This window comes from Oncorhynchus nerka, linkage group LG4 (genome assembly GCF_034236695.1).
Source record: "Oncorhynchus nerka isolate Pitt River linkage group LG4, Oner_Uvic_2.0, whole genome shotgun sequence".
Classification (NCBI taxonomy): domain Eukaryota; kingdom Metazoa; phylum Chordata; class Actinopteri; order Salmoniformes; family Salmonidae; genus Oncorhynchus; species Oncorhynchus nerka.
Genome location: NC_088399.1, coordinates 27,627,192 through 27,639,543, shown reverse-complemented (window position 1 = coordinate 27,639,543; position 12,352 = coordinate 27,627,192). Strand labels below are relative to the sequence as shown.

General features: G+C 39.6%; 1 protein-coding gene across 3 annotated transcripts in view; it reads left to right on the top strand.

Annotated features, from left to right (window-relative positions):
• Positions 1-489: 489 nt before the first annotated feature.
• The window catches only part of LOC115121214 (phosphatidylserine decarboxylase proenzyme, mitochondrial-like), a 41,591-nt gene continuing 29,728 nt past the window's right edge, over positions 490-12,352 (top strand). For 2 of the 3 annotated variants that reach the window (XM_029650301.2, XM_029650281.2), the window contains exon 1: positions 9,311-9,403. In XM_029650301.2, coding sequence (XP_029506161.1) covers positions 9,393-9,403 — 11 coding nt within the window. In that variant the 5' untranslated portion in view covers positions 9,311-9,392. Of the gene's footprint in view, positions 589-4,668; positions 4,740-9,227; positions 9,404-12,352 lie in introns of those variants that run through there. The other variant, XM_029650289.2, reaches the window with a different exon arrangement.

Below are 12,352 nucleotides of genomic sequence, written 5' to 3'. Positions count from 1 at the left end.
TGGATTTTGCCCCTCATTCTGCAAATTTTCCCCATCGATTAAACATTTGATCTAAATACAGTTTTCTGTTTCGAAAACTAAAATACGTTATGAGTAGAGTGGACTAAGTTTTGTAGACTTTACCCTTTGTCAAAGTTTGAAAAAAAATTCGTTGTTCAGAAGGAATGCAAGGGCGAATTAAGAAATGGCACACGCGCACCTCACAGAGTATGCGTTCCCTAACGGAAATATGCCAATACATGCTAGCTCGTGCTTGGCTCTGCCCACCTTCTTGCTCGTTCTGCCCGCTATGATTAATTAGTTTCCATAGGAAACAACAGTCTGTGGTCTATCTTGGGTTAGTTATACAAATCTTTGCCATACTCTTTGGCACAATCAGACACAGTGTTATAGTATCACAATCCTTTAGGTGGCGACAAAGACCTCCAGCTAGGATTAATATTCGTCTTGCGAAGACGAAGAAGCTTTCCTCAATATCGAGTTCTGATTGGTTGTTTAAACGATCGTTCTACACACTCACAAGATGGCAGCGTCCTTCGGAAAGTTGTGCTGTAATCAGCTGCCACTGACAGCGAGGAAAATTAGCAGGTAATGTTGTAATTTGCTTGTGAACGTTTATTTGTCAGAATTATGTTGCTATTCCAATGCATGGTGGCTACACACCATTGGAAGAGTAATAATATAATTGTGTTGATGGGAGAAAATGAACACCGGTTTGCTAAAGTTCTTGCGGCTAGCATTAGCTACTTAGCTCTTATGATGCCAATGTCTTGTCACTCGTGTCAATAACATTTTATATTTAACGTTACTACTAGTCAGTAATATTTGTGTTGTTTACAACCCCACCTACTATGTCATGATTCTGCATTGTGACAGTGCCACTAACAGTTTAGTAGTTTGGCGAACATGCTGGCAGGAAAAATATGAAAGTACTTTTGGCGCAAAAATTTGAACTGGTGGGAGAGTATGGTGTTTGTAACGCCAGGGTATTCGATTTGATTCCCGGGACCACCCATACTTAGACATCCTGCTTCGATGTAGACCGTCATTGTTCTAAATGGGATCCGCCCCCTTTTTTAAATGTTCACCTAAAATGACATACCCAACTCTAACTGCCTGTAGCTCAGGACCTGATGCAAGGATATGCATATTCTTGATACCATTTGAAAGGAAACACTTTGAAGCAACTCAGTTAAGAACACATTCTTATTTTCAATGAACGAACGGTGGGTTAACCTGTTTCTCCTACCCCCTACTTTTTGAACATTCTGTTAAAAATCGCGCAACATTTCAGCACCCTGCTACTCATGCCAGGAATATAGTATATGCATATGATTAGTATGTGTGGATAGAAAACGCTCAGACGTTTAAAAAACTGGTTAAATCACGGCTGTGACTATAACAGAACGTGCGTTTCATCGAAAAGTGCAAGAAAATCTGATCACTGAAAGTGGAAAAATATATCCATGCGCCACTTCAACCGATTGAATACCTAAAGTTGCATTGCAAAAGTATTTCGAAGTGTTTTGTGAAAGTTTATCGTCGACTTTTTTAATTTAAAAAAATGACGTTACGTTATAAAACGCTATTTTTTTCGTTGATCACACAGTCTTCATAGATCGATATCTCGGCTATATATGGACCGATTTAATCGAAAAAAAGACCCAATAGTGTTTATGGGACATCTAGGAGTGCCAACAAAGCAGATGGTCAAAGGTAATGAATGTTTTATATTTTATTTGTGCGTTTTGTGTAGCGCCGACTATGCTAATTTTTTTGTTTACGTCCCCTGCGGGTCTTTTGGGGTGTTACATGCTATCAGATAATAGCTTCTCATGCTTTCGCCGAAAAGCATTTTAAAAATCTGACTTGTTGCCTCGATTCACAACGAGTGTAGCTTTAATTCAATACCCTGCATGTGTATTTTAATTAACGTTTGAGTTTTAACGAGTGCCATTAGCATTTAGCGTAGTGCATTTGCATTTCCAGATGTCTAGATGGGACGCCTGCGTGTCAGGTAGGAGCAAGAGGTTAACTGCCTTGTTCAGGGGCAGAACGACAGATTTTTACCTTGTCAGCTCGGGGATTCAATCTTGCAACCTTACGGTTAACTAGTCCAATGCACTAACCACCTACCTCATGAGGAGCCTGCCTGTTACGCGAATGCAGTAAGAAGCCAAGTTAGATTGCTAGCTAGCATTAAACTTATCTTATAAAAACAATGAATCAATCATAATCATTAGTTATAACTACACATGGTTGATGATATTACTAGTTTATCTAGCGTGTCCTGCGTTGCATATAATCGATGCGGTGCGCATTTGCAGAAAAGGACTGTCGTTGCTCCAACGTGTACCTAACCATAAACATCAATGCCTTTCTTAAAATCAATACACAGGAGTATATATTTTTAAACCTGCATATTTAGCTAAAAGAAATCCAGGTTAGCAGGCAATATTAACCAGGTGAAATTGTGTCACTTCTCTTACATTCATTGCACGCAGAGTCAGGGTATATGCAACAGTTTGGGCTGCCTGGCTCATTGCAAACTAATTTGCCCGAATTTTATGTAATTATAACATAATATTGAAGGTTGTACAATGTAACAGCAATATTTAGACTTAGGGATGCCATACATTAGATAAAATACAGAACGGTTCCGTATTTCACTGAAAGAGTAAACGTTTTGTTTTCGAAATGATAGTTTCCGGACTGGACCATATTAATGACCTAAGGCTCGTATTTCTGTGTGTTATTATGTTATAATTAAGTCTATGATTTGATAGAGCAGTCTGACTGAGCGATGGTAGGCACCAGCAGGCTCGTAAGCATTCATTCAAACAGCAGGGGTGCGCGCTAATAGCGTTTCAAACGTCACTCGCTCTGAGACTTGGAGTAGTTGTTCCCCTTGCTCTGCATGGGTAACGCTGCTTCGAGGGTGGCTGTTATCGATGTTCCTGGTTCGAGCCCAGGGAGGAGTGAGGAGAGGGACGGAAGCTATACTGTTACACTGGCAATACTAAAGTGTCTATAAGAACATCTAATAGTCAAAGGTTAATAAAATACAAATGGTATAGAGGGAAATAATCCTATAATTCCTATAATAACTACAACCTAAAACTTCTTACCTGGGAATATTGAAGACTCATGTTAAAAGGAACCACCAGCTTTCATATGTTCTCATGTTCTGAGCAAGGCACTGAAACGTTAGCTTTCTTACATAGCACATATTGTGCTTTTACTTTCTTCTCCAACACTTTGTTTTTGCATTATTTAAATGAAATTGAACATGTTTCATTATTTACTTGAGGCTAAATTGATTTTATTGATATATTATATTAAGTTAAAATAAGTGTTCATTCAGTATTGTTGTAATTGTCATTATTACAAATTTTAAAAAATGGCCCGATTTAATAGGTATCGGCTTTTTTGGTCCTCCAATAATCGGTATCGGTATCAGCGCTGAAAAATCATAATCGGTCGACCTCTAGTACCTATGATAAAAATTACAGACCTCTACATGCTTTGTAAGTACGAAAACCTGCAAAATTGGCAGTATATCAAATACTTGTTCTCCCCACTGTATATAATGTAGGTACGTCAGCTTTGACATCGGTTTTGCACATTGCCGTTAAACTAGACATCGGGCCGATGTTGTCATTTTTAGCAAATATCGTCTGATTCCAATATATTCTCCGATATATTGTGCAGCTCCAATCTCAACATCAACTGTTCCAAGGAGACTGCGTGAAATCATGCCTTCATGGTCAAATTGCTGCAAAGAAACCACTACTAAAGGACACCAATAAGAAGAGACTTGCTTGGGCCAAGAAACATGAGCAATGGACATTCAACCAGTGGAAATTGTCCTTTGGTCTGATGAGTCCAAATTTGAGATTTTTGTTTCCAACCACTGTGTCTTTGTGAGACGCAGAGCATGTGAACGGATAATCTCTGCATGTGTGGTTCCCACCGTGAAGCATGGAGGAGGAGGTGTGGTGGTGCTTTGCTGGTGACACTGTGTGATTTAGTTAGAATTCATTGCACACTTATAACCAGCATGGCTACCACAGCATTCTGTAGTGATACGCCATCCCATCTGGTTTGCGCTTAGTGAGACTATCGTTTGTTTTTCAACAGGACAATGACTCAACACTCCTCCAGACTGTGTAAGGGTTATTTGACCAAGGAGAGTGATGGAGTGCTGCATCAGATGACCTGGCCTCCACAATCATCTGACCTCAACCCAATTGAGATGGTTTGGGTTGTGTTGGACTGCAGAATGAACAAAAAGCTGCCAACACGTGCTCAGCATGTGGGAACTCCTTCAAGACTGTTGGAAAAGAATTCCTCGTGAAGCTGGTTGAGGGAATGCCAAAGAGTGCAAAGCTGTCAAGGCTTTGAATAATCTAAAATATTTTCATTTGTTGAACACTTTTTTTTCTCTTTTTTTCGTTACTACATGATTCCATATGTGTTATTCCGTAGTTTTGATGTCTTCACTATTATTCTACAATGTAGAAAATAGTAAAAATAAAGAAAAACCTTTGAGTAGGTGTCTAAACTTTTGACCGGTACTGTATATTGTAGCTCCGATCTCTTAATGTGGTATTGGGATAGTTATTGAAATGTATAACTAGAGTATGTGCTTCTTCTGTCTGCCTGCAGTGGCTGGCTCCGCTTCAGAGCACAAGGAGCTGGACAGTTTCATCCAGGGCCATGGCGTTCATTATCCAGTGGTGAGTTTCACACTGACATCCTCACACAACAGTCCCAGACAAGACCCAATCTTTTACAACCAACATGGTTGTAACTGGGGCTGTCAAACACTCTTTGACTACATTCCCAGTGGTCTCTGTGCTAATAAGATGAACATGCTCAGTGGTAGTAAGTAGTGTGTTAACCAAAAGTAAGGTGACATTACTGCTATCCTGTATCACTTAAACTCTCTTTAAAACACCTTAAAGACCCTTACAAGTGCATTACTCCAATGGCGTCACAGGGGCGCCATCTCTCCTCTGACACCAGTGTAGCAAATTCAGAAACTGAGGTGAAAATTGTAGTACCAACTTACTGAACATTCCAATGGCCTTAGTAGGTGTATCAATCAGTTGCTATAGTATTATTTTGACAAAGCCATATAGTTTTTGTATTTTACAAGACATTTGAGTCTTAAGTTGTGCGCTAAAGGATTACACGCAGTAATGTAGTGGGTAACAAATGTGTGTAAATGCTTGTGCAAAATAAAAAAAGGTTGGTAAACATTTACCCTCTGCTACACCTCTGATTACACCACAATGGTTTCAGTGTGCATTGATGCAAAAAAAATCGAGACATAACTTGTTAGGCCTAGATATTATTCTACATTTGGCGCAACCACCCTGGGCTGTGGGATTGCCAAACACTGGTTTATTCATTGTTCATATTAGAGCTTCTCTCATTCTGGCCAGTACATTATCAGTAAAAACTTTCAGACACAAATAATTGCATAATTTGTGAGTCAACTCTATCACACTATCCAGCGAGTAGCCTAGGCCATTGTCTCAACTCAGTAATTAGTCTACCCGGTTCTATGGTTTATTTACAATAACATGACGTGCACATTTAGCTACAATAGGAATTATGATAAAAAAAATATATATACAGTACCAGTCAAAAGTTTGACTACTCATTCAAGGGATTTTCTTTATTTGTACTGTTTTCTGCATTGTAGAATAATAGTGAAGACATAAAAAATATGAAATAACACATGGAATCATGTGGTAACCAAAAAAAGTGTTAAACAAATCAAAATATTTTAGATTTTTCATAGTAGCCACCCTTTGCCTTGATGACAACTTTGCACACTCTTGGCATTCTCTATGCTTTTCCAACAGTCTTGAAGGCGTTCCCACATATGCTGAGCACATGTTGGCTGCTTTTCCCATGGCCCTTTGAAATCAGTTTTAGTCTTTCCAAATTCTGTTTTTTTTTTGTTTAAAAAATGTCTGAATTCTGTGTTTTACGATTTACACTAATTTTATCATCAGAAAGAATGTCTATTAACATGAATGAATTAAACGTCAACAATTGAATAAGATGATGCAACCTAACAGTGCACTATTTTTTAAATCAAGTCAAGTGCTTTAATACAGCGTTCTACTAAGTGTTTCATTATACATTTTTTTAAAGTCATGCAAGAATCTAGGTAAAAATGCAGCAACCTTCTCCTCTGTTTCCAGCTGGCTGAGGATGTTTGTGCCTGCCTAGGATGATAACTTTTCTGCCAACAAAAACTCTCTGTACAGATGAACATGCTCTGCATGGTACTTCACTGCCTCAAACCAGCTATTCCATCTGGAGCTCACTGCTTCAGGAGGAGCCTTGGCCTGCACAAACTCCTTCATAATGAGGAAGCTCACCCATCTTCTCTTTCCATGTCACAACTTTCCATGTCACAACTTCAGAGAAGTATTTGTAGTGTTGCCAGGTCTCACCCACCAGATTGATGACATGGCAGAGACCGGTTACATGGGTACTGTTGGGCATCACTCCTTACAAGGAGGTTCTGAATGCCTTGAGGCAGTAGGAGGCATCATCTATGACCAAAGCCCAGGCATCATTCAGGTTCAGATCGTTGCTGTGGAGGGAGGCTAGTATAGCTTGGGAAAAGTTGAGTAGTTGCATCGGTCCATGAAAATGACATCCACCGGAAAGTACTGTTTTTCTACACCGGCAATGAAAGATAAGGAATAACTTTAATTATGTTTTAACCTAAAATAATATTGTGAATAAGTTATTTACATTTCAAGTGTAAACACTATACAGCGATAATTGGCTAGATGGAGAGGCAGATAGCTGCTGACATTATGCATCGCTATATTTCACCACGATATCTCGTTTTGCATGCGGACAGTTCACATTGCAGAATGTAAATGTAGGCTATTGCAACGATGTATAAATAGGCTGGTAACTCACCAATGACGATTTTTTTAGAATCACTTGCCTCTGTTGTCTCGTCAACAACCACCGCAAACTTCTTCTGTAGAACGGCAGTCATGTTGGTCAAACACACGGGGCAGGTGAGTTTGATGGAGGCTGCTCTCATTTTCGGGCAACGCTCCTCCCTGTTTGCAATGCTTCACTAGAAACTGCTGTAGCTTTCTTAGCTTTTCTAAGGGGATGTCAGACTTGGCGCACACAGCCACAAAGTCCTGAATAAATTATTGTCTTGAATCTGCTGATGCACTTGCACTAGTAATGGTCATTTGAAGAGGCATGCTCTGGCTAACTGTGCTTTTCCTTGTTCTTCACATGGGCTTTAGACTTTAAGTGGTCATGACACATTTTTACTGGTCAAATCAATAGTATGTTTACAGAATTTGCAGAACAGCTTATCGCCTGACTCATAGTCCTTTGGGTATTGCTCTGCTCTGAATTTAGGGTTTAAGGTCGAATTTACATTTTTAAAAATAAAATAATAAAGTCTTATATATATATATATATATATATATATATAATGAATGAGACAACTTGGCTGTCTCAAATGGCCTCTTTGACATGTTTCTCAAAGTGACCACTAAGTTGTAATGTGAAGTAATGGTCCCATGCATTCACAACCCAATCAAAAACAGCTTTAGGTATACTCGTCTAATTTTACAATTTTGAAATCATTTAGGTTACTACATTAATATTCCGTCCGCATTTTCCGCATCACGGAAATCATAGGGCCCTATTTTCCTTCACTCTACGGTCGAATTCATCCCAAACCATCTCAATTGGGTTGGGTGATTGTGGAGGTCAGGTCATCTGACGCAGTACTCATCACTCTTCTTCTTGGTCAAATACCCCTCACACAGCCTGGATGTGTGTTGGGTCACTGACCTGTTTAAAAACAAATGATAGTCCCACTCAGGGCCCATTCAGATGGGATGGCATATCGCTGCAGAATGCTGTGGTAGCCATGCTGGTTAAGTGTGCCTTGAATTCTAAATAAAGCACACAGTTTCACCAGCAAAGCACAATCACACCACCTCCATTCTTCACGTGGGAACCACAAATGCGGAGATCATCTGTTCACCTACTCTGCATCTCACAAAGACACGGCGGTTGGAACCAAAAATGTCACATTTGGCCTCATCAGACCAAAGGACAGATTTCCACTGGTCTAATGTCCATTGCTCATTTTTCTTGGCCCAAGCAAGTCTCTTCTTATTATTGGTGTCCTTTTAGTAGTGGTTTCTTTGCAGCAATTTGACCATGAAGGCCTGATTTCATGCAGTCTCCACTGAACAGTTGAGATGTGTCTGTTACTCGAACTCTGAAACATTTATTTGGGCTGTAATTTCTGAGGCTGGTAATTCTAATGAACGTATCCTCTGCAGCAGAGGTAATTCTGGGTCTTCCTGTCCTGTGGCGGCCCTCATGAGAGCCAGTTTTATCATAGCGCCTGATGGTTTTTGCGACTGCAGTTCTTGAAATGTTCCGGATTGACTGACCATATCTTAAAGGAATGATGGACTGTTGTTTCTCTTTGCTTATTTGAGCTGTACTTGCCATAATATGGACTTTGTCTTTTACCAAATAGGGATATCTTCTGTATACCCACCCCTACCATGTCACAACAACACTGATTGGATCAAAACACATTAAGGAAAGAAATTCCACAAATTAACTTTTAAGAAGGCACACCTGTTAATTGAAATACATTCCAGGTGACTACCTCATGATGCTGGTTGAGAGAATGCCATGAGTGTGCAAAGCTGTCAAGGCAAAGGGTGACTACTTCTGAAGAATAAAAAATATGAATTCTATTTTGATTTAACACTTTTTGGGGGGGGGGGGGTACTACATGATTCCATATGTGTTCATAGTTTTGATGTCTTCACTATTATTCTACAATGTAGAAAATAGTTTTAAAAAATAAAGAAAAACCCTTGAATGAGTAGGTGTGACCAAACTTCTGACTGGTACTGACTGGGGCGGCAGGGTGGTTAGAGCGTTGGGCTAGTAACCGGAAGGTTGCAAGTTCAAACCCGAGCTGGCAAGGTACAAATCTGTCGTTCTGCCCCTGAACAGGCACTTAACCCACTGTTCCTAGGCCGTCATTGAAAATAAGAATTTGTTCTTAACTGACTTGTCTAGTTAAAGGTAAAATAAATCAAATAAAATACTGAATATGCAAGACCTGTTATGGAAAGAACTGTAACTGTTCGTAATATTACCCTTGTGTTATATGCCTGGTGCAGGGCGACAGCGGTTCAATGCAGCCTCTCTCGGCCTTCAGGCTCGCATCAGGCCCTTTCCTTTCCTCATCGCCACAGGTGGAGGCTACATGGGATACGACCAGTACGGCCACTACAAGGACCGGGAGCTAACAAAGATTGGTATCGAGGTGCCTCCACGCATCGCCAATGAAACCCAGGTAGGGAGAACTTCTGGTGTCAATTTACTGTATCTTTGGATCTAGTCATGGTCCCAGGTAGCAGGATGGGTATTATGGAGAACAATATCACAGGTGTTCTTATGCTTGCCGTCAACACTAGTTCAGCCCACTGTTTACTGATTGAATTTAAAAAGCCTAATCGAAGGAAAATCCACACCCGGTATGATTTGTGCACCGTGCTTTTTCAGTCCCTACATATAATATAATTGTATTGGTCACACACACATATTTAGCAGATGTTAGTATACGGGTGTAGTGAAATGCTGGTGTTCCTAGCTCCAACACTGCAGTAATATCTAACAATTCATAACAATACACACACATCTAAAAGTAAAATAATGGAATTGTTTTCTATACAAATCTAATAATAATAATCTAATAATATGCATATCTTATCTTCTGGGGATGAGTAGCAGGCAGTTGAATTTGGGCATGCATTTCATCCGGATGTGAAAATACTGCCCCTTGTCACCAAGAAGTTAACGATAGATTGACAGCAATGTCGTAGTGCATCAGAGGCAGTAAGACTACAAAGATCTAAGACTTTGTTTAGAGCACATCTGTCGTGATATTTTTTATTTATTAACTTGTTATGCCTGCAATCCCGGTAACGGGATCGATATGACAACTACCAGTGAAAATAGAGGGCGCCAAATTCAAACCACAGAAATCTCATAATTACAATTCCTAAAACATACATGTGTTTTATATCATTTTAAAGCTATTCTCGTTGTTAATCCCACCAAAGTGTCCGATTTCAAATAGGCTTTTCAGGGAAAGCACTACAAACGATTATGTTAGGTCTCCACCAAACCACAATAAGCATAGCCAATTTCCAGTGAAATATAGCATTCACAAAAACCAGAAATAAAGATAATTCAAGGTTAGTGATTCATTTTATCTTCATCAGATGACACTCATAGGACTTCCTGTTACACAATACATGCATGTTTTGTTTAATAAAGTTAATATTTATATCAAACAATCTGAGTTTACATTGGCTATTTAGATTCACTAGTTCCAAAAACAACAGTGATTTTGCATAGCCACATCGTTTCAACAGAAATACTCATCATAGATAATACAAGTTATACACATGGAATTATAGATATACCTCTCCTTAATGCAACCGCTGTGTCAGATTTCAAAAAAAGTTTACGGAAAAAGCAAACCATGCAATAATCTGAGACTGCGCTCAAAACAGAAGCCAAATTAGCCGCCATGTTGGAGTCGACAGAAACCAGAAAATACATGATAAATGTTTCCTTACCTTTGATGAACTTCATCAAAATGCAGTCCTAGGAATGCCAGGTCCACAATAAATGCTGGATTTGTTCGAAAATGTCCTTTGTTTATGTCCAAGTAGCTACTTTGGTTAGCGCGTTTGGTAAACAATTCCAAAGTCACAAAGCTTGTCCACTATAACGTGACAATGTCCAAAAGTTCCGTGACAGTCAGTAGAAACATGTCAAACGATGTACTGAATCAATCTTTAGAATGTTGTTTACATATATCTTGAATAACGTTCCAACCGGAGAATTAGAATGACTTCAAATGAGCGGTGGAACGCAGGTGCTTCCCCTGTGAACGCGCATAGTGAATGCATGGTCAACTCGTGGCAGTGGTGACCATTTCCTGTCATTCGACAAAGTTCTATTGACTTTTGACATCTAGTGGAAGGCGTAGGAAGTGAAAACTCATCCATATCTCGCTGTAATTTCATTGAGAGCTTGGTTGAAGATCTGCCACCCCCAGAAGGAAAAAAAACAGGAAGTGGAATTTCTCAGGTTTTTGCCTGCCATATGAGTTCTGTTATACTCACAGACATAATTCAAACAGTTTTAGAAACTTCAGTGTTTTCTATCCAATACTAATAATATTATGCATATATTAGCAACTGCGAGTGAGGAGCTGGCCGTTTACAATGGGCACCTTTTCATCCAAACTACTCAATACTGCCCCTGCAGCCATAAAAAGTTAATCTGTCCTCTCTGGACTTCTGTAAATCATATCTTGAAATTATGCCCGATATGTTGTCTTCGTCAGTTTTAGTGCTACATTTTCATTCTGTCGATTTTTTTTGAGTGCAGAACTAGGCTTATTTGGTCTATCCCTTTGTCTCTAATGCCTTACAAGTTGTTGACCTAATCAAACTCGTTTGGAACAGCTGGATTAGCAAACCTATTCCAGAAGTGATACGGAGGCTCATTCCGTGGGATTTTGTTGGAATAGTGATCTTTTAAGTGTACGTAGTGTTAGTGTCATAGGAGTAATCCCGACAGGCCCAATGTCGGTGTGTCATGGTAGTAAGCACAACAAGCTCCACGTAGCCTATTGTTTGTTTATGCTATTTAACATGGGAGATGGCCAAGTGTCAAAATAGGTGATGTCATTGCAGATAACCAACAACCATAAGATCAGACCGATCAGAAGGACCAAGTGTACGCCTGTTTTTCATGCCATTTCTGTGACTTTTCCCCTCTCTTTCTGTAGTGTAATCATCTTACCATACATGTGTTAGTCTTTGACTTGATCTTACAGTATCTATCAAATCACTGGGAGTCTTTTAGGCGCACATGCGAGTAAAATGGTCGCACTGTAGAGCCCTGTGTAGCCTATATATGAAGCAATATAGAGCTCTATGCTAGCACTAATTATCATGGGGAAAGCCCTGCATTTGCAGGTGTTGGCACTGTGTACGTTTTGAGGTCAGGTGGTAGCCTGTAAGGTCCATGTTGAATGCCTAAGGGAAAAGGTTTAAGTGATATAGGCTAAATCATGACTTTGTAGAGTCTAAAACAGGGTTTCCGAAGTTGGCCTGCTGGTGATTTTAATTTGGGGCCCCCCAAGTTTTCTGAGCAAAAAATAAGTTAAATAAAGTAATACTTACAAAATTAGCATTTTTGTTCTTGGACATGATTGTAATAT